General features: G+C 41.7%; 1 protein-coding gene across 9 annotated transcripts in view; it reads right to left on the bottom strand.

Annotated features, from left to right (window-relative positions):
• PLXNA2 (plexin A2) overlaps nucleotides 1-27,184 on the bottom strand; it is a 627,239-nt gene that overhangs the window by 176,795 nt on the left and 423,260 nt on the right. For all 9 annotated transcript variants that reach the window (XM_061632052.1, XM_061632055.1, XM_061632053.1 and 6 more), the window contains 2 exons: nucleotides 8,378-8,578; nucleotides 446-542 (listed from right to left, as the gene is read on the bottom strand). In XM_061632052.1, coding sequence (XP_061488036.1) covers nucleotides 446-542; nucleotides 8,378-8,578 — 298 coding nt within the window. The remainder of the gene's footprint in view (nucleotides 1-445; nucleotides 543-8,377; nucleotides 8,579-27,184) is intronic.

The raw sequence follows: 27,184 nt of genomic DNA, 5'->3' as shown, positions 1-27,184 counted from the left end.
GTGGCCTATAAATTATCTGAAATACATAGATACATAGAAGTACAGTTCTTAATCTCTGCTCCCTCTCCCCGCTGAAATATTGCACACACTCATCCCATTTGGTTTGTTTCAGACAATGACATAAAATCTTCCTGCAGCAAATTTACAATCAGACTTACAGAGGTCTGGAGATTAGAGAATTATAATGCTGTGATATATACAAAAAAAAACTGGAAATCTACTCTGTCAAAGTCTGGCCTCCCAGAAGTTTAGAAATAAAAGATATACCCATATTGCTCTTAAATGCATCAAACTGCCGCCCTGGGCTCCTGCTGGGAGGAAGGGCGGGATATAAATCAAATAATAAATAAATAAATACATAAAAATTATCTGAAATGGATGAAAACAAAAATTCCCTTGATATAAATTAATAAAACATTAACCCCCCCCCCAAAAAAATCTTTACCTTTCAAATCCTCTGGGTTGTCAATAATGAAGTTTCCATTCCAAACCACAGCAAAATCTACTGCTAAGTTACTTATGTCCATTCCATCATAGAGATACTAAGGAATAAGGAAATGAAATACATATATGAAGACTTTCTGTTTCAAAATGAGAGGAATAGCCATTAGAACAGACAGTTGTTTTAGACGTTTGACAATATACTGCTTAAGAATGTGTGGCAATATCTGAATGACTGTTGACTGTAACATATATTTCCATCATCAGCATGGAGAGAGTCCCTTGCCATACAGGGATAATTAAATCAGCTGATGAACCTAGAGGGAGGTAATAGATTACTTATCCAATTCATGCAAGACTGTTCTCATCACTCAGTCCTTGATTTGCCAATAAAGCCCCATCATCAAGTATAGAGTTAATGAAATGAAAAAGACAGCCAATGGAGTGTAGTGGTTGGAGTGCTGGACTAGGACCTGGGAGACCAGTATTCAAATCCCCACTCTGCCATGAAGCCTGCTGGGTGACCTTGGGCCAGTCACAGCCTCTCAGCCTAACCCACCTCACAGGGTTGTTGTGAGGACAAAATGGAGAGGGAGGAGAACTATATGCGTCACCTTGAGCTCCTTGGAGGAAAGGTGGGATATAAATGCAATAAATAAATAAATATTCCTATAGAGGACACATTAGGCTGATCTATACACAAACATGTCACAATATTTTATGGAACTTACATGGAAAATTCTCCCAGCCATGTTTTAGGTAGGACATTCAGAATACTCAAAGATCAGATGCTCAAAGCTTGCTGGGCTGATATGAACTGCAGTCTTCTGTCTCCTTAGGAACATAGAAAGCTGCCTTCTCCCAAGTCAGTCCGTTGGTCCATTTAGCTCAGTATTGTCTACACCAGATGTGGGGAACCTTTGGCCCTCCAGATGTTGCTGAATTACAACTTCCATTGTCCCTGGTCATTGGCCAGGAGTTGCAATTCAGAAACATCTAGAAGGCAAAAGTTTTCCTACACCTGGTTTGGACTGACTGGCAGTGGCTCTCCAGGGTTTCAGACAAGAGTCTCTCCCAGCCCCTTCTGGACATCCCGGGAATTGAACCTGGGGCCTTCTGCATGCAAAGCAGATTATCTGCCATTAAGCTATGGCCCTTCCCCAACTACCTTCAACCACCATCACCATATATACTGAGAGCAAACTAATTTTCTGAGCGCCAATCCTTATATAGTCAAATGCACTACCCATGAAGAAAGAGGAGGTTATCATCAGGCTCAGAGAAATCTCGAGCTTTGCAGAATAACAAAACAAAATAAAAACTCTTAGGGGGAAAAAACTATAAGGGGACACAAAAAACCTGAAACAAAACAGCCTAATGAAAACTGAGCATGCTCAGTGACCATAGAATGCTGAGTGTCTGTTGGAAGTGGGGGTGGAAAATCAGAGGTGGGATTGGAATGGAGTATCAAGAAAAAAAGGAATGGCTAGGTGGCTGGAACTCTGGACAAGAGCATTCCCCACTGCAACCTTTCACTGCAGGCCACACTTTGGCATTCAAGAACTGGAATTCTCATGTCTAACTGATAGGAATATTAGGATTCGGGCTGTCCAATGACTCCTTGGATTGCCTGAGGTAGCTTAATGGCTCTATGTGGAAGAAAACAAAGCTTATAACTCAGCTAGCAAGTCCTTCTTTCCCTTTCCTAATGAGTTCTATTTCTCATATTACTTTTCCTAATAATAAGCTTAAGCTCATTACCAGAAAAAAAGTTGTGCATTTTGAAATATGTGCATTATGAAGCAAGTGTATTTTTGATTGCACACACATATTGTGCAGTATCTTAGAGATGCACAGTTAGGGCCAAAAATGCCACAGGGAAAAGGAGCAGTACCATGGCAAAAGCCCAAAACCACTGAGAGCAGTATTTCTTAAGAAAGCCAGCCCCTTTACCTCCACCTCCAGCTCTTTCTGAGGTTATAACTACGGTTACCAAATAGCTCCCAGAGAGCTCTGTAAGAGTCCAGTCCTAGGAGGCAGATCAGACTGCTTCTGCAACTAAAGTGGCAGTCTAAACAGGCAGATGAGATGCAGCCATCCTGCATTCTACTGCAGATGCCACAAAACCTACTCACTGATAAGAATGCTAGATACAGGTTTGCTACCATCACTTGGGATCTAAGGTGGTGCTGACCTGTTCAGGGCTGAGTTGAATAATTGCTTATTTGGGGTTCTTCTTTGTTGATTATTTACACACTTTGAACTTGAAGAATCAAGCTCTGTACAGTTTCACTGCACATGCACCTGCTACTGATGGCAGTGAAATAGATGTGTCATGTAACATAATGTTCTATAAGAGGTTTTCACAGTTTTCTTATATGGAAGCACTATCCATATAGGAAACATGTAGCATTAAGAGTCACAATCCTTGGGGGCTTCACTCCTTCAGGTCTCACCTTTGTTCTGAATTCCAGTTCCTATAGAACCACAGTATAAGAGTTGAGTGCTTACAACAAGACAAAGTGACCAGCTGGACTATTCCCATGGTGTTGTTTTTTTTAAAGACTGTGAAGTTGCTTCTTCTGCACCACAGCAATGGCAGTTTTTACTGGGCTTGGGAATGCAATAAAGGCTAATTGCCCTGACTGGTGTGATTGATTCTAGCATTATTCTTGTCAACTTGGACATTCCTGTGGGACAAAAACTCTGTTTCACAGCAAGAAATGTTGCAGCCATCTCCTCGACTGTGCTTATTCAAGGGAGGCTATATTTTCCTTCCTTCCCTTGCTCTCCTTCTCATCCCAGTTCCTTCCTTCTCTTCTCCCAGCAACAGGCAGCTTTCCAGTATTACACATTCAGTCAAGCTACTGTGGCCTGGAATTTGACAGCTCCCTGATAAGAGGCCTGCAATTCTCTTTATCTCTCCTGTGTGAATTAGCTTTGCCTTAACACATTTGTCACATCCCTGCCTCCTTCCTGACCCCCCATAGTCATGGACAGGGAAACTGACAGATAAGAGATCTTCTCTGGGGCCAAGATTCTAATTAAACACCTCACTCGCTTGTACCATATTCCCGCCTGGAATTCAGGAGTAGTTTAACCCCTGATTTTTTTGTTGTTTCATCTCCCAGAATAATGTTTCTTCTACCATCTACATTTTCATCATTTGTAGATTTACCTTCTAAAGTGGCAGTCGCCTCAATACTTGGACCATGAGTAAATGTACATGAACAAGATATTTCTCCAGTTTTCAAGCATCATAAAAGACACTTCTCATTTCCAAAAGTGCTCTATTAAAAGGGACTAGACAAAAACACAGCACAATGCTAGCCTAACAGCCTGCCATGGCATTTAGGAATGGGCAGTTATTATGAAGGGACACAGAAGGTAAATGCTTAGTGATTTGTACAAGCACTCATGGGAGATCTTTTAGTTTCTAAATATTTGTCTGATTGTCAGGCAAAATTAAATAAAATAATCCCTTGCACAGAATTGTTTTTTTCCTATCACAGTTATGAAACCCTCTCAAGAGGGTAGCGGGAGGAATGCATAAGTCTCGGGGGCAAGTTTCCCTGTTAGGGCTTTGTATGTATGAATGAATTGCTATCCTCAGGTAATCTCTCAAGTTGCTTCATACTCTTGTAAGATCAAATAGTTTATTGATGGATGAAAGAATGTTGAAACACAGAGCCTCTGTATAAATGCATTTAATTTCTCTCTGACATCACTGTTTACAACCTATCCCCCCTCACACCATGTGTATAGACCTTTAACTCAGGATAACACTTCATGCATCTGATGAAGCAGACTATAGGTCATGAAAGCTTATGCTATAATAAATCTGTCATCTTTCTCACAAAACTGTTGTTCTATATAAATAGGAGCTCTCGATCCATTCTTGTTGATCCATATAATACTGTTGTTGTTGTTGTTGTTATGTGCCTCCAAGTCGACGACGACTTATGGCGACCCTATGAATCAGTGACCTCCAAGAGCATCTGTCATGAACCACCCTGTTCAGATCTTGTAAGTTCAGGTCTGTGGCTTCCTTTATGGAATCAATCCATCACTTGTTTGGCCTTCCTCTTTTTCTACTCCCTTCTGTTTTTCCAAGCATTATTATCTTTTCTAATGAATCATGTCTTCTCATTATGTGTCCAAAGTATGATAACCTCAGTTTCATCATTTTAACTTCTAGTGATAATTCTGGTTTGATTTGTTCTAACACCCAATTATTTGTCTTTTTTGCAGTCCATGGTATCCGCAAAGCTCTTCTCCAACACCACATTTCAAATAAGTTGTTTTTTCTCTTATCCGCTTTTTTCACTGTCCAACTTTCACCCTCCATACATAGAGATCAGAAATACCATGGTCTGAATGATCCTGACTTTAGTGTTCAGTGATACATCTTTACATTTGAGGACCTTTTCTAGTTCTCTCACAGCTGCCCTCCGCAGTCCTAGCCTTCTTCTGATTTCTTGACTATTGTCTCCATTTTGGTTAATGATTGTGCCAAGATATTGATAATCCTTGACAAGTTCAATGTCCTCATTGTCAACTGTAAAGTTCCATAAATCTTCTGTTGTCATTACTTTAGTCTTTTTGACGTTCAGCTGTAGTCCTGCTTTTGTGCTTTCCTCTTTAACTTCCATCAGCATTTCTTGCAAATCATTACTGGTTTCTGCTAGTAGTATGGTATCATCTGCATATCTTAAATTATTGATATTTCTCCCTCCAATTTTCACACCTCCTTCTTCTTGGTCCAATCCTGCTTTCCGTATGATATGTTCTGCGTATAGATTAAATAAATAGGGTGATAAAATACACCCCTGTCTCACACCCTTTCCGATGGGGAACAAATTGGTTTCTCCATATTCTGTCCTTACAGGAGCCTCTTGTCCAGAGTATAGGTTGCGCATCAGGACAATCACATGCTGTGGCACCCCCATTTCTTTTAAAGCATTCCATAGTTTTTCATGATCTACACAGTCAAAGGCTTTGCTGTGATCTATAAAGCACAGGGTGATTTTCTTCTGAAATACCTTGCTCCGTTCCATTATCCAACGTATGTTTGCAATATGATCTCTGGTACCTCTTCCCTTTCTAAATCCAGCTTGGACGTCTGGCATTTCTCACTGCATATATGGTAAGAGCCTTTGTTGTAGAATCTGGAGCATTACTTTACTTGCATGGGATATTAAGGCAATAGTTCGATAATTACTGCATTCTCTGGGATCCCCTTCCTTTGGAATTGGGATGTATATGGAACGCTTCCAGTCTGTGGGCCATTGTTTAGTTTTCCATATTTCTTGACAGATTTTAGTCAAAATTTGGACTGATTCAGTCTCAGTAGCTTGTAGCAACTCTATTGGTATGCTGTCTATTCCTGGTGATTTGTTTCTTCCAAGTATTTTAAGAGCAGCTTTCACCTCACATTCTAAAATTTCTGGTTCTTCATCATATGGTTACTCCGTGAATGAATCTGTCATCCTGGCATCTCTTTTATAGAGGTCTTCAGTGTATTGCTTCCATCTTCCTTTTATTTCATCTCGGTCAGTCAGTGTGTTCTCCTGTTGATTATTCAACATCCCTACTTGTGGTTTAAATTTCCCTTTCGTTTCTCTAATCTTTTGGAATAGGGCTCTTGTTCTTCCCTTTTTGTTGTCCTCTTCTGTTTCTATACAGTAACTATTGTAATAGTTCTCTTTGTCCCTACGTACTAGTCGCTGTATTGTTGCATTTAGGGTTCTGACTGTGTTTCTATCTCTTTTTGCTTTTGCTTTCCTTCTCTCTTTAACCATTTGAAGAGTTTCTTCAGTCATCCATTGAGGTCTTTCTCTCTTTTTAACTAGAGGTATTGTCTTTTTGCATTCTTCTCTGATAACGTCTCTGACTTCATTCCATACTTCTTCTGGTTCAACTAAGTTTATAGCCTCAAACCGGTTCCTTATTTGATCTTTATATGCTTCTGGGATGTTATTTAAATTGTATTTTGGCATTATGATTGCTTTGTTGGTCTTCTTTAGCTTTACTCTGATTTTCGATACGACCAGTTCATGATCTGTACCGCAGTCTGCTCCTGGTCTTGTTTTTGCAGAAAGTATGGAACTTCTCCACCTTCTGCTACCAATTATATAATCAATTTGATTCCTATATTGACCATTTGGTGATGTCCACGTGTATAGTCGTCTTTTCGGTTGTTCAAAACATGTGTTCGCAAGAAACAAATTATTGGCTTCACAGAATTCAATAAGTCTTTCTCCTGCTTTGTTTCTGTCTCCTAGGCTCCATTTCCCCACAATTCCTAATTCTTCTCTGTTCCCTGCTTTTCATTCCAATCCCCCATGATTATCAGCACATCTTGTTTTGGTGTGTGATCAATTTCTTCCTGTACTTCTGCATAAAATCTCTCCAATTTCTCTTCTTCTGCATTTGTCATTGGAGCATAGACTTGGATGATGGTTATGTTGATAGGTTTCCCATTTAATCTCATTGATATCAGTTGCTCAGACCTTGCGTTGTAGCTCCTAATTGCTCTTGCTACATCGCTTCTCACTATTAAAGCAACCCCATTTCTTCTTAATTTCTCATTTCCTGCATAAAATATTTTGTAGTTGCCTGATTGAAAATGTCCCATTCCCGTCCATTTTAGTTCGCTCACACCAAGTATTGTAATGTTGATACGCTCCATTTCTTGTTTGACAATTTCTAACTTTCCTTGGTTCATGCTTCTCACATTCCATGTTCCTATTGTGTGTGTCATACAACTCCGGACTCTCCTTTCCCATCTGTGTGCATCAGCCTCTGGGCTTCCTTTCGGCTTTGACCCAGCTGCATCATTAGTCACAGCGCTACTCATACTTGTCCTCTGTTCTTCCCCAGTAGCTCGCTGAGTGCCATCTGACCTGGGGGGTCTCATCTTCCAGCACTATCTCATGTTGCATTTTGGATACTCTGTTCATAGGGTTTTCATGGTAAGAGGTATTCAGAGGTGGTTTACCATTGCCTTCCTCTGAGTTTGGATGCATCTTAGTCTGGTGTTTCAGCTTTGACCATTCCGCCTTGGGTGCCCCTGCTAGGAGTCTAGCCTCTTGGTCTAGACTCCTGACGGCATTGCTCTCAGCTTCTTCAACACACTCAAACCCCCTCACCACATAAAGGTGCGCATCCGAAGAGGATGTATAGCCCACCCATGCTGAGAGCAATGCAGCCCCACCCATGTTACCCCGCTGGCTGTTACTGTACCTGCTGGTCCTGGTCTCTGACTTGTGTGCATTGAGCATGAATGTTTGAAAAGGGGAAGCCTTTTCACATGTCCATGCTCAGTTTGTAGATAATAGGGGGCAGAGCACATGAGGTTGATGGTAGGGCTAGCCAGCAAGTTCCTGCTGCAAGATCCTATCATATGTTGATTCTACATGTGAGTAATTGGTCTTAAAATGAATTTGTCTCTTCTATGAAATTTCTTCTTGCCATATGAGACCAGCACCAAGGTTGTTTGATCTGCTGGTGAGGCTCAGCTCCAGGTTCTGTCCTTTACAGAGGAAATACTGTCATTTATCAGGAGCAAGGCCTTTTCTGTGATGACCTCAACGTGCATCCCCCAAGAAGCCTGTATGTGTTCTTCCCTGGTCTCTTTTCAGAGGCAGGGGAAGACTTTTTAGTTCTGCCAGGCAAATGGAAATTAGTTGGACACTTTTGTTGTTGCTTTTATGTAGTTTTAAACTACCACCTACTACTGTTTTGGTTAGATATCTATTCTGTTCTATTCTATTGCATTTTTAAATTTTTCAGTAAAGCCATTTTGTAAGCAGGTTTGTTGAAAGACAGTTTAGAAATGTTGCAAATAAATAAATAAATTCCTAGCTCCTTTTATACACAAGGCTTTCCTATTTCGGCTATATCTTTCTTTATTCTTCATCCCTCATCAACTTACTGAGCTATTCTGGCACTGGACACTTGAGCTGTTGAAGCGTAGAGCGGGTACACGATGAATCACCCCTTGGATGTTGAGGACACACTCATAGCCACGCTGGCCGGATTGAGGCTGAGGTAAATTTCTAGCCTTCAGGGTAATGGGCTTCACCTCACCAACAGGGATCAAAATCTCTTCTGTACGGAACAGCTGTGGGCAATCCTGGAAAATATATTTGAAAACACAGAGGTATTGTTAACTATGGGCACATGTACTCTGGATATAGTTGGATCCTGGAGATTATACAGCCACGAGAGTGGCTGTATACTGTAGCCAGCATGGATGTTTCACATTCTGCAATGTTCAATTGAAAATACCCGCCCAAGCCATTCTGATGCTTCCCACAAGCTCATTTCAAAACAAAACCTTACAAAATGTATAGTTCTGAATTCAGAAATGCTTGTTTAACAACCTGCTAAATTGTCATGGCAATACATAAAACAGTCAGAGAGAATTGAGCGTTAAAAGTGTAAAAAGAGAGAGAGAAAAAACCCAAACCCCTTTTGGACTACAACAACAACAACAAATTTATTACGGTCATAGACCAGAAAATCTTTTGGACTTTTTTCTATCAGAGTTCTCATAATTTGATGAAATTAATTAAAAATCAGCTGTGTTCACTGAGTACCTGTAATCCTATCACTGACCTTGCTCCATACTCTGACTTTCATCTTCTGTAGTTTAAAAGTTAAAAAAATGCCTGGCTGATTTTTAATTAATTTAAGAAATTTTACATTTAACTCAACAATAATGTTGGGCATGTTCAGTCAGAATCAACTGTCAGTGTTCTAAAAGCCAGACTCACAGGTGCTTGGCTTGCGTAATCAGAGGGCCACACCCACACCAGACCTTTATTTCACTTTAGACAGTCATGGCTTCCCCCAAAGAACCCTGGGAAGTGTCATTTGTGAAGGGTGCTGACAGGAGACTCCTATTCCCCTGACAGAGCTGGCCAGAGTGGTTTAACAGTTAGCCACTCTGATTGAAGCTCTGTGAGAGGAACAGGGCATCTCCAGGAACTCTCAGCATCTTTCACTAACTACACTTCCCAGGATTCTTTGGGAGAAGCCATGACTGTCTCAAGTGAAAAAAAGGTCTGGTGTGGATGTGGCCAGCGACAGCTATGGTTTAAATTTGAGTGCTGCTGTAGAATAAAAAGGTCAGGAAAACCCTGAAAAGCAATGATACTGTTCACAATGTTTTCATTTTGGAGAGGAAAGGGGCTTCCCCTCTGCCCAGTGCCCACCCACCCAATCTCCTCTCCTCCTCCTCTTCCCTTCCCTGCCCCTCCCCCAGGTCAGTTTCACCTGTCCAAAAAATGATTGCACAGAAATAAATCCCATTGAACTCAAAAAGTATGCAAATGATCAAACCCACCCTCCCTTCTCCTCACTCCTATCCCTTCCCTCCTCATCCCCTTCCAATCCCCTCCTTCCCCCCCTCCTCTCCCCTTGGTCAGTTTTATCTATCTTAAGCATGATTGCATGGGAGTAATTCCCACTGAGCTCAATAAGCATGGAAATGATTAAACCTGCCATCCCTTCCTCCTTCCTCCCATCATCTCCCTTTTGCTCCTAACCCTCCCCCTTCCCTTGCCCCTCCTCTTCCAATCCCCTCCTCTCCCTCTTCCTTCCCTTCTTGCTTCCCCCTCCTCTCCCTTCCTCCTTACTTTTCCTCTTCCCTCCCCCTCCCCCTTCCCCAGGATCAGTTTTACCCATCCTAAACATGATTGCATGGCTGTAAATCCCATTGAACTCAATAAGTATGCAAATTATCAGACCTGCCTTTCCCCCTCCTTCCCCTCTTCTCCCTTCCTCCTCCCCTCTCCTCTTCCTTCTTCCTCCTTCCCTGCCCTCTCCAGCCCTCCTCCCTAACCATGATTGCATGGGAGTAAATCCCATTGTACTCAATGAACATGCAAATGATCAAACCTGCCCTTCTCCTCCCCTCCCCCTCCTGCCTGTTCCCATCCCCCTCCTCCCCTCTGCCCTTCCTCCCCTCCCTCCCTCCTCCTCCTCCACCTCCCCTCCCCATCCCCTGTGATCAGCCTGGTCAGTTTTACCTATCCTAATCATGATTGCATAGGAGTATATCCAATTCAACTCAATAATCATACAAATGATCAGACCTACCTTTTCCCTCCTTCCCCTTTCCTCTCCCTTTCTCCTCCCCTCTTCCTTCTTCCGCCTTCCCTGCCCACTCCATCCCTCCATCCCTCCCCCCCCAGTCAGTTTTACCTATCCTAAGCATGATTGCAAGGGAGTAAATCCCACTGAACCCAATAAACATGCAAATGACCACATCTGTCCTTCTTCTCCCCTCCCCCTCCTGCCTGCTCCCATTCCAGTCCTCCCCTCTGCCTTTCCACCCCTCCCTCCTCCCCCTCCTCCCTTTCCCATCCCCCGTGGTCAGTTTCATCTATCCTAAGCATGATTGCCGTGTGTGTGTGTGTGTGTGTGTGTGTAAATCCCACTTAATAAGCATGCAAATGATCAATCCATTCTCAGCAAACCTGCGCAGGATCCCATTTCTTACCTCCTGGATTAAAAAGCAAGGAAATTCACTAATAGGCAAAAAACTTGCGGTTTAAGAATGTACCTATAGCCCACAGATATTTCTACCAAAATTTAAAAAGCAGGGAAATTGGGCAGCTATAGTGAATGCACCAGGGGAGCAGGAGACCTGAACTCCTCTTTGAGATATTGTACTGCCCTACAAAGTTGTCAAAATGCAAACACAATTTGGGTTGGTCTTTCACAGTTCAATCCACTTCCTGTGTAGCTTGGAAGAATTTGGTAACATGTGCCTCTGAGGATATGGTGAGTGGTGGCAACACCTGTAATCAGCCCAAATAATAGAAAGAAGATATGTCCTGTGCTGATCTTGTTTCAGCCGGGAGGAAGCAACATTATTAAGACAGTTGATATAGTTGAGATGGTCACTTTAAATATGTCTGATTTACTTTGCAATTTTAGTGAAGTTTCCTATAGGAAATTATTTTCTTTTGCTTTTGTTTCTATGAATATGTGAAGTACAGCAACACTTCGCAAAATTTATACTAACTCCAAACATAATTGTGGAATAATGGAACTGACTTCTGCAAAATAGTCTCCAGTGCACCTCAGAAGTATCTCAGTTTGCACAAGATAAGACAGTGGAAGGTGAAATATATTCTAGCAAAATTCTAGATGTGCTCTATGTTTTCAATTGATCGTGAACACCTTGCCTTAAATAAAGTGGTTTAAACATAGCAGGCTGAAAACATGCATCCTCTTTTTTCCAACAGCTAGAGTCATTGCTGAAGTAGCAACATATTGTGATCAGTCTGATTTTACATCAAACTACAGTTTCAGATTCAACTGTTACTGCACCCAAAATAGAAATAGAACATAACCTCCAGTATAAACACAAAAGGCTGTCTTCACCATCACATGACAATGACCAATAAAAAGGCTTTGAAATTAATAAAAATACATTTGACACAGATTTCTAGGATGAATAAGGAGGGGGAAAAATTTCTGGTTTAGATTCTCTGTAGAAACATTAGTAACACAGGAAAGAAGCAAAGTAAGAAGAACACCAACAAACATACAAAAATGTAATTCTCCATCTTTGGAGATGGCAGGTGTTGCCACCACTCGCCATATGTTCAGAGGCACATGTTACCAAATTCTTCCAAGCTACACAGCAAGTGGATTGGACTGTGAAAGACCAACCCAAATGGTGTTTGCATTTTGACAACTTTGTAGGGCAGTACAATATCTCAGAGAGGAGGTCAGGTCTCCTGCTCCCCTGGTGCATTCACTATAGCTATAGTGCATTCACTATAGCTGACCAATTTCCCTGCTTTTTAAAGTTTGGTAGAAATATCTGTGGGCTATAGGTACATTCTTAAACTGCAAGGTTTTTTGCGTATTAGTGAATATCACTTCTGTTTTGGTGAAAAACAGATTTGTCTATAGAGACCACCACATCTATTTTAAGGTCTTCTTTTTAAAGCCCAAACTCTTTTGGACTGATCTCTTTTGACGCCCTAGAGCAATTTCTTAATAAGAGTGTAAATAAATGAGCCAGCCTGCCATCACACAAAATCTCTCCGATTCAGAAAGACAACTTATCAATCAGATAGGTAGGAAGGAATACAGCTCCTGAGGGATACTTTAGTGAGTAACATATATGAACAGCAGACAAGTCAAAACTCCCCATTTGCTTTCTCAACAAAATTAGGGCTGCTCTAAAAATGCATGTGCATTGAAAAAACAATCAGGAAAACAGTTTCAAAGGGTCTTTTTTCAAAAATAAGAATTGGTTCTATTTAGCTCTGAAATAAGCACGGCTTTTCAAACTGACAAATAAAAACGTTTGACAGATATGTTGGTTTAGTACATTAGTCTGCTCTGAGAACTTCCTTTTTGATTTGTAATAATTGATTTCATTTATCTGGCTTCACAAACAAGAAAGCTAAAATATATAATTCATAGCACTCACAACTTTCAAAATAAACCACTCATCCAGTTACATATTGTGCCCTGCAGCATGATTTGTTAACAGCAAATGACAATGCTTATATTTGCTAATTATCAATGGAAAATTTCAGCTTGTGACATCATGATTTATGTAATACTCTTTCTTTGCGGTGTCTAGCTTTTTTCCCAGTAAGAAACTATAGATTTTTAAAAATATATTAAACATTAAGGAGTTTGAGCTTCACCAGGGAAAAGGGAAGATGTGTCCTCAGTCACCTTTTGCACACCTTGTAAAAAGTAGTTACAAGATACACTGGATACAGCATAAGTGTATTTTTCCCCATGCTGTCCATGTGTGGCTCACAACTCTGCCCTCTTCTATCCATTCTGCTGATGGAGTTCCCTAGCATATCTGGATGGTTCTACTGGCATATATTTCATGCTAGTGGTGTAGTTCAAGTTCCACCAGTGTAGTAGCAGGGTTTCCACCAAATCCTATAACCACATAAGCAGCAATGCCTAGGATTGTGCCCTAAAAATGTTTGCTCTTAAAAATGTGTGGGGAAAGGATGTGGCTCAGTGGTAGAGGACATATTTTGCATGCAAAAGACCCCAGGTTCAATTCCTGGCATTTCCAGGTAGGGCTGGGAATATCCTGTTTGAAACCTTGGAGTGCCCCTGCCAGTGCAGACAATACTGAGCTATTTGGACCTGTAGTCTGATGGTATAAGGCACCTTCCTACGTTCTTGTGACCTCTTTTGCTAAGGATTCCAGCTTTAATGCCTCAGTTTTTTGACTAGCTTAAGTGTGGATAAATGGGAAACAGATGCTTCCCTCTTTGAGGGACTCAGAAGCTTTATCCTGCTGCTTCATTTTTTTTATGGCACCTCTGGTATATCTTTAATTTTATTTTTAAGAGGAATTTTGTGCAGATTAGCAGTCAGAAATGATTTCCAAATCCTGCTGCGGGAAAATCATGTTGTCACCAAGAGGTAAATGACCTTACTTTCAAGGCAGTGACTTCATGAACTGAAAGAAAATGTTGATGGCTCTAAGCATCTATGCTGTGTTCCCTTAGCCATGCCTCTGAAACAGCTCCTTTAGAGGGAGTGTAACCTTATCCAAGGCAGGCAATGGACCAATTTCTTGGACACAGGAACTACTCATCCACACTGCCTCCATTTTGCCAGGATTCAAGCTCAGTTTATTTCCCCATATCCATCCCACCACTGTATCCAGGCCTGCATGCCTCTCCTTATTCAGGTGTTATGGAGAAATAGAGTTTAGTATCATCAGCATACTCATGGCACCTTGCTCCAAACCTCCAGATATTGTTGACTATCCAACAGACATCTTTATTGTAGTCAGTGGAAGCACAGCAAGTGTACAATATCATGACACTGTGATATTGTGACACTGTAACAAAAGACACTGTGGTATGGCTGTCAATGTTTCTCATTTCTGGTGATTGTGTTGTCTTTTCTGCTTTGTTGCTGTTTCATATCACCATTATACTATCTATCAGGACGACTGGGTTTTTTGAGGATGACACATTTCAACACAAAAATGGTTATCCAAAAGACTTGAGGTGAGGTGAGGTCAGACGAGAGATGGAAAGGGACTGCGTTACTAATCTGCTATCATTCTCTTTTGTTGCCCATGCTACTGTCCACCACCAGCATTAATTTTAATTTTTCCTTTCATTTTCTTGTCTTCGAAACACTGTGTGACAGTCACTAAAATTACAGGGAACTAATTATCCTTTGATCATTTAAAAGACAAGAAATTTAAGATTCTCTACTGTTTTGTTGGAAAATAACAATAAATATAACATAAATACCCTGTATGCAAGTCATTGTATAGCCTCAGAGTTCAGGTCTTGAAAAGGAACTATGTTATATGGTGCACTATCCTCCAGGATTAGTCTTTTAATGGCTCTGTGGTATGCTGGAAAAGCAGCTATTTCTTGTGGCAAAATGGGTGACAGTTCTCTTTTAACCCTCAAACCAAATCGGCAGACTCTAGGGTAGAAATGCTGGTAGCAAAAAAGATTTCTGTTATTGTTAGATACAAGGAGGGTATAACGGAGGTTTTCCTCATAGCAAAGGTTTCATTGGGAGAAAAATGTCACATTGGGACTTTAGTGAAAGTAGAGTCAATCAAATGGTGTTTATATTTCCTTCTAGGGACAAGGGAGAAACTGTAGGACCTTTCTGCTGTTTGACAGCTGCAGTGATTGCATTAATAAAGGCATCCAAGATGTGTAGGGATATGCTACAGGATGCCACAGCACCAACTGCACAGAGAACTTGTGGGTCCTGCACTGCTACTGGCCATTCTTACTGAATTTATCAGATGAGTGAATGAAACTGCATAACCTATAGGGGGTTGTGCAGAGCACTGAGTTTGCTTAGTATGGAGAGCACTGTTGGGTGCTCTTATACTGCTCTGTGATGTCATGTTACATATTTGGTTTTATTTTGATTTTTTGGTGATTTATCTTAAGGTCGATGAATTCACAGGCATGTTGTTGCTGTTATGTGCCGTCAAGTTGATTACGACTAATGGTGACCCTATGAATCAGTGACCTCCAATAGCATCTGTTATAAACCACCCTGTTCAGATCTTGTACGTTCAGGTCTGTGGCTTCCTTTATGTGGCGCAGAGTGGTAAGTGGAGGTAATGCAGCCGAAGCTCTGCTCACGGCCGGAGTTCGATTCCAACGAAAGGAGGAAGTCGAATCTCTGGTAAAAGGGGTCGAGGTCCACTCAGCCTTCCATCCATCCGTGGTCGGTAAAATGAATACCCGGCATATGCTGGGGGGTAAAGAAAGGCTGGGGATGGAACTGGCAATCCCACCCTATATATATGGTCTGCCTAGTAAACATCGCAAGACATCACCCTAAGAGTCGGAAACGACTTGCACTACAAGTGCGGGGACACCTTTACCTTTTACCTCTGTTTTTCCCAGCATTATTGTTTTTTCCAGTGTCCAACTTTCACATCCACACATAGAGATTGGGAATACCACGGTTTGAATGATCCTGACTTTAGTGTTCAGTGACACATCTTTGCATTTGAGGACCTTTTCTAGTTCTCTCATAGCTGCCTTCCCATCCTAGCCTTCTAATTTCTTGACTATTGTCTCCATTTTGGTTTGGTTAATGACTGTGCCAAGGTATTGATAATCCTTGACAAGTTCAATGTCCTCACTGTCAACTTTAAAGTTACATAACTCTTCTGTTGTCATTAGTTTAGTCTTCTTAATAATAATATAATAAATTTAATTTATGTGTCGCCTATCTGGCCAGTGGCCACTCTAGGCGACGTACATACAATAAATATAGCAAAATACAATACAAAAATACAGTGTAATAGTATAAATTATAAAACAAACAATACATAATAGGAGGCATGTAAACAAAAAATATTAAGCCTCCCCAGAAATCCCAAAAGCCTGTTGAAAGAGCCAGGTCTTTAAGGCCTTGCGAAACATATTCAGGGAAGAGATGTGCCGAAGATCTTGTGGAAGGGAGTTCCAGAGGGTGGGGGCCACCATTGAAAAGGCCCTCTCTCTAGTACCCGCCAATCTAGCCGCTTTGGTTGGCGGGACTGAGAGAAGGCCTTGTGTGGCCGATCTTGTTAGGCGGCATGATTGGTGGCGTTGTAGGCGCTCCTTTAGATAAACTGGGCCGAGACCGTATAGGGATTTAAAGGTTAATACCAACACCTTGAATTGGGCCCGGAAAACAACTGGAAGCCAGTGTAGATCGAACAACACTGGCGTGATGTGGTCCCGGCGACGACTGTTTGTGAGTAGTCGAGCCGCCGCATTTTGTATAAGTTGTAGCTTCCGGACCGTTTTCAAGGGTAACCCCACGTAGAGCGCATTACAGTAATCTAATCGAGAGGTGACCAGGGCATGCACTACCAGTGGGAGCTGATGAACAGGAAGGTAGGGTTGCAGCCTACGTACAAGGTGTAGTTGATACCAAGCTGCCCGGCTCACAGCTGAAATCTGAGCCTCCATGGACAGCTTGGAATCAAGTACAACCCCGAGGCTGCGGACCTGGTCCTTTAGGGGTAAACTCACCCCATTGAACTTCAGGTCAACAGTTCCCAACCTTCTCTTGTCCCCCACGAGCAGTACCTCAGTCTTGTCGGGGTTCAGTTTCCTATTTCTTCCCATCCATCCACTCACGGACTCCAGGCACTTGGACAAGGTTTCCACAGCCAACTCTGGCGAAGATTTAAACGAGAGATAGAGCTGAGTGTCATCCGCATATTGGTGACACTGCAGCCCAAAACTCCTGATGATCGCCCCCAGCGGCTTCATATAGATGTTAAATAGCATGGGAGAGAGGATAGAACCCTGTGGCACACCACAATTGAGAGGCCAAGGGTCTGAAACCTCCTCCCCCAATGCCACCTGTTGGTACCTATCAGAGAGAAAGGAACGGAACCACCATAATACGGTGCCTCCTATTCCCAATCCCTCTAGGAGATATAAGAGGATACTGTGGTCGACAGTATCAAAAGCCGCTGAGAGATCGAGGAGGACAAGGAAGGTGAATTCTCCTCTATCTAATGCCCTCCTCATATCATCTACCAGAGCGACCAAGGCTGTTTCAGTTCCGTGACCAGTCCTGAAGCCCGATTGGTATGGATCTAAGTAATCCGTTTCATCCAAGTGTGTCGACAACTGATTGGCCACCACTTGCTCAATGACCTTGCCCAAGAATGGTAAATTCGAAATTGGGCGAAAGTTATTAAAAACTTGGGGATCCAAGGAGGGCTTCTTCAGGATGGGCTTTACAATTGCCTCCTTGAGGGCTGATGGCATCACACCCTCTTTCAAGGATGTGTTTACCACCGCCTTGATCCCCTCACCCAAAAAAAACCAAGGACTCCCGGTAAATAACTGCCACACCCCCTCCCCGCCTACCCACCCTTGGCTGCTGTGCACAACGGAAACCTGGCGGACACATGGCCTCGAGAATGGGTGCAGAGGCCTCATCCAGCCAAGTCTCCGTAATACATGCCAGGTCTGCACACTCATCCAAGATCATGTTGTGGATGAGTGAAGTTTTTTGTACCACAGACCTGGCATTGCACAACAGCAGACGAAGGTCGGTAGGAACCTTGCGTCCCCCAGTTATCGTCTGGTTTTGGGCAGACCCGGAACAGGCGATAGGTATAATGCATCTACCCCCTGTTCCCCTATGCTGGCGTGGTCTGCCTACAGCACCTTTCCAGCGCCTGCCGCCCAGTCTTTCAATAACTTGGCCCCTCACCTCCCCAGTCACATCCCCTCCTGACTTGCACATAACTCTATCCCTGCTCGCCAATCAACAGGCCACCCAGCCTAAACAATAATAAACCATAAACCCACCCCCACGTGATAAATAAATAACAGAAATAGAACAAAAATAAAATACAGTTAAAATCAATGTAATTAAAAATTACATCTCAGTCGCACATCCACACATCCATGCATCCATACACACTCCAGCCAACCCAGCACAATATCCTTCCACACCAGCGCCAAGCCCCGCTCCACAATAATAGCGGGCAGCAACAGCAAGAGCCGCTGCAATGGTAGTCCAGCAGCGACAAAACGGACCCGAGGCGACCCAACAACGGCAGGGCAGCAGCAGCAACAATCACAGTCACAAAGGCGGAGGCCATCCAGCCGCGCCCAGCCGGACCAAGGAATGACCGGCAGATGGCAACACCAAGCCCGGCAGGAGAGGTCGCAGCGGCAAGCAGCGGCACTAGAGGCCCCGGTGTGATAGGCCGCAACGGAAAAGCAGCGGTGGGAACGGCGGCGGCAGCGATAACATAAACAACGATGTCCTGGGCGGCAACACAACCGGGCGAGCCAACAACGACGGCGGCGACAACACCAGCAACGGCGTCCCGGGCAGCAGCACAATCCGTAGTGACAGAAGCGGCGACCACAACGCCCGCACACGGGCAGGTAGCAACGGCGATGACGAGCCGCAACGCGGCAGATCCGGCCGCAACGACGGCATCCCGAGGGCAGCACAACCACAACGCCGGCGAAGCAAGGCCCCCCCAGGCAGCAAGCCACGGCAGCGACAACGGGCAGGCAGCGGCACAGCTGTAATCCTGTAATGTTTAGCTGTAATCCTGCTTTTCTGCTTTCCTCTTTAACTTTTATCAGCATTTGTTTCAAATCATTACTGGTTTCTGCTAAGAGTATGGTATCATCTGCATATATAAATTCTTGATATTTCTCCCTCCAATTTGCACACCTCCTTCATCTTGGTCCAATCCCGCTTTTCGTATGATATGTTCTGCATATAGATTAAACAAATAGGGTGAGAAAATACACCCGTCTCACACCCTTTCCGATGGGGAACCAGTCGGTTTCTCCATGTTCTGTCCTTACAGGACAGAGTATAGGTTGCACATCAGGACAATCAGATGCTGCGGCACCCCCATTTGTTTTAAAGCATTCCATAGTTTCTCATGATCTACACAATCAAAGGCTTTGCTATAATCTATAAAGCACAGGGTGATTTTCTTCTGAAATTCCTTGCTCCGTTCCATTATCCAACGTATGTTTGCGATATGATCTCTGGTGCCTCTTCCTTTTCTGAATCCAGCTTGGACATGTGGCATTTCTTGCTCCATATATGGTAAGAGCCTTTGCTGTAGAATATTGAGCATTGCTTTACTTGCATGGGATGTTAAGGCAATATCACATGCATGTGTTTTATGTAAATGATTATGTAAAGAGAAGTGATGTGTGAGGATGTCCGTTTTCCCAGAGTGCCTCTAATGCTGATAGGCCTATTGGACCATGCCTTAAGCATAGTCTGAAGGTAATTAAGAGAGGAAATAGCAATGGAAAAAAAGAGTAAAATATAAAGTGTATAAAAAAGAAAAAAAAGAAAGGACCCCCCCAAAGGTTACACATTTGGATAGGAAAATGAATTTTAAGAAATTATTTAAATTGGTAGATAAGATCCCTAAGAAAGTAAAGGACAATGTGTCATCTAAAGGGGGAAAGCCGTCTAAAGGGAAAATGAGCAGAACTCAGAAAGTTGAAGAGAAACTATTATGTGATCAGTCAACTAAAACATCAGTTGGACTTCCTCTCCCTACTGATGGGAACTGTAGGTTGAGAGAAATGAATGACCCATGGAAATTTGTGCTTCATAACCAGGGACTGAGGCTTGAAACTGGGGCAAATGACCAGAGTCAAGGGCCAGAAGAGACATCTAATTGGATGGTGTCAAAAGACGAACAAAGCTGGAAGTTGAGGCTTGTACGTCACAAATTGTTTTTTTCAAATTATCCTAAGCCAAAGGGTGCGTTAACCCAGCTACAACGAAAACTTCATTTAATACAAATCTTAAAACCAATTGCCCCTGCAAAAATCTCTGCTCCAGATATTATCCATATCGAATACCTATTTTTCAATTATAAATATGCCCATCCTGTAGTCTCTTTTCAGGAATGGCAAATGGCCAGGGGAATATACTGTAAAAAGGAAGAATTTCTAAAAACAGGACTCTATGTTTCTAGAATGTTTGAAAATACAGCCCCCGCCATGCCATTAGTGAAGGGGAAATTATGGGATGACCAGTATGAAAGCCTATGCACATATAAAGTGACCAGAGGTGAGAAAGATCTTATAGACCTGAATGATCCAGAAGTTACATATATATCCCAAGATTGCCAAGACAGGAAGGACTCAGGAAAATTAGGGGAAAGAAAATATGACGAACTCAAAGAAGATCTGTCTGTGCTGGAATGTTTTGGAAATGATCTTTTCTCTGAGAGGAAGAGCTTTCCAGACTTAGCTGGTTCTGCACCTGCCCAAGCTCAAAAATGGCAAAGGTCATCTAAGGGAAAGGATTTTTATAATAATGAGGAGAAAGTGCTTTTAGAGTCATTTTGTGCTCTGTCTAGAGGCACAGAATGAAATAGTGCTGAGACTTGAGTCCTCAAGAGACTTGATTAACATGCAGGCAGAGCGAGATGGACTCATAGATAAGGAGGGTATACATCAGGTAGCAGTAGACGGCGGTTCTGCTCAACAGGGAAACAGGCTGAAGGGAGGGGTGGGAAATGTACAGAACCCCCCTGGCATGGAAAGAAGCATGAGGAATTGTCTGGTTACAGCTGAGATAAATCCCCTAGTAAACAAAATCGAGCCCAGTTGTTCTGGGAGCGGCATAGCCCCTAAAACATTAGACACAAACTCTTTGATTTTAAAGTCTTCTATGTGGCTTGATATGAGATATCTGGAAGATAGGGAACTGGGATCTACAGAAAAATCAGTCTATAAGAATCCCTACCTAGTAAAATCTGTGTGCCCTGTGAACTCTAATGTCAGCAGGATATGCCCACAATTCGATGAAATTGAGTATCTGGAACAGGATCTGGAAAATTGGGGGAAGCAGAGCAAAATTCTGGAGGGTACAAATTGACATCATAAACAGCAGGTCATAGGTTTGCCAGACCCATTGATAGTGGCATCAACAGCTGGATCCCCAAAGAAGTCAAAAACAGGAAACTATGATCACGCTGACAGGTTTGTAGGTATCATGTCTTGGAATATAGCTGGGTGGAAGGCCAGAGCCTGTGACAATGATATTATCGAGTATTTATCTAAGTATCCAATGATAGCACTGCAAGAAACTTGGCTCACAGCAAAGGATGAGTTAGTGTTACCAGGATTTACGTCATGGGTTAACTCAGCACAGAAAATAAAAGATAGAGGCAGAGCTATAGGCGGTTTAGGCATTTTGGCTAAGGAAGAGCTGGGATGGAGGGGAGAATTGGTTGGTACAGCAGCCCTGACTACCAGTTCTTTGGTGGTAAAATTCGTGGTTCAAGGTACGGTGCTTATCATGGTAAATGTTTATATACCCCCAACTACCTCTCAATATCCTTTGCCTGATGTTTGGGTGCACCTTGAAAAACTATTAGAGGAGCTGGGCACTAGGTTTCCAAATGCCCTGCTTATACTACTGGGGGATTTTAATGTCAGAATAGGCCCATCTCTGATAAAGGTGGCTGAGCAGTGTGGACTTTCGGAAGATGATCTAACAGATTTGGTAGATTTGAATTACTGGAAATCCAGGGATAAGAAGATAAACAAAGCTGGTGTAAATTTGTTTAGGATAACATGTATGTTTGGATTATGGACAGTAGGCAGCAATAATCCTAACATTCCGTACGCTTTTACTCATTTCTCTGCATGTGCAGGCAGTGTGCTTGATTATATCTGTGTCTCCAGAGGGAAAGTTCATTTGTTCTTGGGTGTAACGGTAAATCCTAGGGAGGATAGTGATCACCAACCCATAACAGTGAAGATAGCCATTGAATCTGATATGAGGATGGTGACCTACTCAGATCAATGGTTATCACAGCAACTGGAGGTTCAGGGGGAAAGGAGATTGAAATGGCAAAAGGTAAATGTGAGCAAACTTAAAGACTTCCAGAACTCAGTTAAGGGCAGAGTACTTGGCAATATAATTTTAACCCCTGATGCCAATATTAATGCGGTACTGGAAGTGTACCAGGAGATATGTAATAATTTGAGACCTTTTCTAGAAACTGATATGAGCCCAAATGAATTAAAGCCTATGAAGTCTTTATGGTTTGACACAGAGTGTAGAGTAATGAGAAGGAAATTGAGAAGACAGATACGGAAAGCACATGCCTTATTTGATCCTGAGATACAGAATATCATGTTAAAACTTAGAAGTGATTATAACAAATTAATCTCAATTAAGAAATCACAGTTTCAGAAACTTTTCTGGGCTGACCTCGAACTGGCAGCAACAGGGTCAAATTCTGCCTACTTCTGGCATTTGGTCTCTGGCAGACTCAAAGAAACAAAATTTACACTTGATATTCCTATTCCAGCCCTAATTTGGGAAAGGTTCTATTTAAACTTATTTAGAGAAGAAGAAGATGTAAGGACAGTTTGTAGTTCTCCGTGGGCATTGGACATCACCTCCCTTCTGTTATGGTCACCTGTAACCTGCATTTGAGATTAAATCTCTTATACAGACAATGAAGAACAATAAGGCCCCAGGTGACGGCTTTCTGCCCCCAGAATTGTTTACAAGCGATGCTGACTGGTGGGCCTCATTACTGGCAGGGCTATTTACCCATATAAACAAGACAGGCTGCATGCCAAAAGGCTGGAATCTTAGTATAGTAGTCCCAATATTTAAGAAAGGTAAGCGGCAGGATCCTAGAAACTACAGACCAATTAGTCTGATTAATATCCCAGCCAAAATTTATGCAAAGCACCTCTTGCACAAAGTAGAGGACTTAGCTGAAGAACAGGCTGGTTTCAGGAAAGGCCGATCTACCTTGGATAACTGCTATATATTACTCCATTTGATAACTAAGTATTCCACAAAGGATGGACAGCTTTTCGCAGCTTTTATCGATTTAAGCGCAGCTTTTGACTCCATAAATAGACGTCATCTCTGGGAAAAGCTGTCAAACACAAATATAGACAGGAGACTCTTATTCCTAATGAAAGCACTTTATGCAGAAACTTACCTGAAGTTCAGAACAGGCTCAAGTTTGGTCCTGACAGACAAGATCGCTACACATAAAGGTGTACACCAAGGTTGTATTTTAGCACCGTTCCTTTTTAATTTTTATATTAATGATATTGTCGTTTTGCTCCAAAATCAGAATTACCATATGCCCAAAATCTTAAACAGAGCGGTAAATATATTATTATATGCAGATGATATAATCCTCCTTTCAACATCCCAAATTGGCCTGAGAAGACTGCTAAGACAGTTTAGCTCCTACTGCACAGAAAACAATCTGGTTATTAATAACAATAAATCTAAAGTAGTAGTCTTTGGTACAAAGAGGAAATCTTATAGATGGTTTATTAACTCCAAAGAGTTAGAGCAGGTAAAATCTTACTGCTAACTTGGTATTCCTTCTCATCCTCAGGATCCTGGGCATCACATATAAAGAAAACTGAAATGAAATCTGTCGCCAGTTTGCAATCCTTAAACAGATTGCTAAACTATAGATACCCAGGCTCACTACGCCCTGTTATAAACATCTTTAAAGCAAAGGTGATACCAATGCTAATTTTCGGTGCCGAAATTTGGGGCTTTGCAGATTTTTCTAAAATTGAAAATATTCAAAGTCACTTTTTGCGTACGATTCTAGGGGTTTCAAAATCTACGCCAGCTTATTTAACTAGAGCCGAACTGGGCATGGATAAGGTCTCAGGGTTAATATATGTCAGGATGGTAAATTACTGGTGCAGAATAAATAACCTAATGGAAGACAGGCTCCTTAAGATCTGCCTGGAGGAACAGAGGACATTCCCCCAAGGAAACTTTTGGTTGCAGAAACTTTTAAAACTTCTCCCAAATTTTGGTTTCTCTGTTTGGGCATTGAATCCGAGGCTGAACATTACTAATAAGATCTTTAAACAAAGAGTATCCGATGTAGGTGCACAAACTGACATAACTGCCCTTTCATACGCAGGAACAGTGAAATGGTTAGCTAGCGTAAAACGTGAGCATAAATATGAAAAATATCTGTCATTCCTCTTGAAAATGGAATTGCGTAAAGCCTTCACACGTTTACGCTTTGAACAAATGGACACAATGATGAAATGGGGGCGATTTTATGGTTGTGTGTCTGTGGAGATCCAGTTCCGGAGGATTTGGCTCATTACATACTCGAGTGCCAGTTATATACTGACATTAGAGAAAGTTATTTAGAGCCTTTCCTAAAGAAAATGAAAATTTGAAATTTCAAATGAAATTTTGGGTGTGAAAGAGAAACTCTGCTTCTGGTTACAAACAACAAATCAGTATGTGATCTGGAGGGTCACTGCATTTGCGATGAAGGCTGCTAGATGCAGGGAAAAGTTCCTGGACTCCATTGCTGTTAATTGCCATAGAGATTCGGAGATATGAGTGTATTAAATGCTCTCTGCTATGTTATCAGATGTTATGTCACTCTACTCTTTGCCATTGTAAGGTTTATTTGCTTTATAAGTTAAGTTTTATTTATTCTAAGGTCAGTCATATATTTTCTTATTCAATTTTAATTGTGATTTTTGAAATTACATGGAAGTGTTAAATATTTTAATGTTTTGTATTCAGTGTCCCCTTGCAATGGTCTTCAGACTAAGCAATAAATAAATATATGTATATGCACACTTTCCCTTTTTGACTTTCCAATTAAAATAAGCTGCTTGGCCACATGAAAAATTTTCCTTTTCACATTGCCAATAGATAGGGCATTAAACCATCAATAACACTTTAAAATTTAATGGGATGTGCTAGCTGAAGGGGATAAAAGCAAAATGTATTCACTGGACTTTGTATGAAAGTTGGGCATAAGTTCTACACGCTTAAAAAACTACTAGCAAGTTTTCCAGTTAGAAAACAGTGTTGTATCCAAGGTGTTCCTCTGCTGATGAAAAGCTCTTCAATCCAGAGCAGCCTTCCATCAGCTTTCCCTCTCGTCACAGCCTTCCCTCTTGTCATGTTCTGAAGGATGCCTCTACCCTCTGGAGCAGTTTGGCTTAGTGTGCTGTCTGAAACCAGGCCTTTGGTTTTTCTGATATGCTGTCACACTACAGATAAACTATGATCCTGATCTTGGATGGCACACTAAGCCAAACCATGGCTTAACTCACTGCAGCACAGACGCAGCAGGACCAAAGGAAGAACAAAGTGGCTGTAATTTTCTCTTCAGGCTTACACATAAGCCATAACAATAAGTTCACACTAAGCCATGCTTTTATATGGCATTACATGCAAATTGAGCCAATATATTTCATGTTTTTAAAGAAGTATCTAGAAGATCATTATAGTATGCTTGAAAACACTGTAGTATCAAAGTCACTAATGTCTGAGATTGACTTTCTAAGCAAAGACTGAAGATTGGGAACCCAAGGGACTCAAGCATAGATTCTTATTTACAGGCTGCCTGTCTTCTCTCAAGCATCTCTGCAAAAATTAGCTAATTATGCACATTGATAAATGTTAACCTAATTGACATGTGATCTAAAAGTCTGCTCTTCCTATACATTGTAGATGGCTCCATTGATTTTGCTGATGAAATTGCTGATTTAACTGGTTGAATCCAAAGAAGTGTATGATCCAAATAGAAACTTGGCATAAAAAAGACAAAATCCAATGGAAGCCAGGTTATTTAGCAGCTATAATATCATGTTCCTTGAAAAAATCCACCTTTTTATTGCATATTGTTTTCTGGCCTTTGCTTTGCAAGCAGACAAGTGCAGTTTCACCATGATGATTAAATATTACAAATAATGAAAATGTAGTTTACGTAAGCCAATTTGTTTTGAGTAAATATTTTTTCTTTGTAAGCCGCCTTGAGGGCCTTTGGCCAAAATGCAGGGTATAAATTTATTATTATTATTATTATTATTATTATTATTATTATTATTATTATTATTATTATTATTATTATTATTATTATTAATTAATTAATTAATTAATTAATTAATTAATTAATTAATTAATTAATTAATTACATTTCTAAACCGCCCTATAGCAACAAGCTCTCAGGGCGGTGTACAACAAGATAAAACCACAATTAAAATACAAGCAAGTGTAGATTATAAATCATATTAAAAACAAAATTAAAATACAACTTAAAAATAAAAAATACAATAAAATTAAATTTAAAATTAACATTAAATTAAGGTTAAAATGCCTGGGCAAAGAGGTAGGTTTTTACCTGGTGCCGAAAGGATAACAAAGAAGGTGCCAGGCGTATCTCATCTGGGAGGGCATTCCATAATTCGGGGGCCACCACTGAAAAGGCCCTAGATCTAGTTGCTGATCTCTGGGCCTCCTTATGAGTTGGGACCCGGAGAAGGGCCTTAGCTGTCGAGCGCAGTGAACGGGTAGGTACATAGCGGGAGAGGCGTTTCATCAGATATTGCGGTCCGATGCCGTTAAGGGCTTTATAGGTAAGAACCAACACTTTGAATCTGGCCCGGAAACATATTGGTAGCCAGTGCAGTTGGGCCAGAATAGGTGTTATATGGTCAAATTTCTTCGACCCAGTAAGAACTCTGGCCGCAGCATTCTGCACTAGCTGAAGTTTCCGAATCATCTTCAAAGGTAACCCTACATAGAGTGCATTACAGTAATCCAATCTAGAGGTTACCAGAGCGTGAATAACTGAGGCAAGATTCTCCCTGTCCAGATAGGGTCGTAGTTGGGCTACCAGCCGAAGCTGGTAGAACGCATTCCGTGCCACCGAGGCTACCTGAGCCTC

The sequence above is a fragment of the Rhineura floridana genome, chromosome 6, assembly GCF_030035675.1.
Source record: "Rhineura floridana isolate rRhiFlo1 chromosome 6, rRhiFlo1.hap2, whole genome shotgun sequence".
Classification (NCBI taxonomy): domain Eukaryota; kingdom Metazoa; phylum Chordata; class Lepidosauria; order Squamata; family Rhineuridae; genus Rhineura; species Rhineura floridana.
The sequence above is the reverse complement of the archived record's forward strand: the minus strand, read 5'-3'. Positions and strand labels throughout refer to the sequence as shown.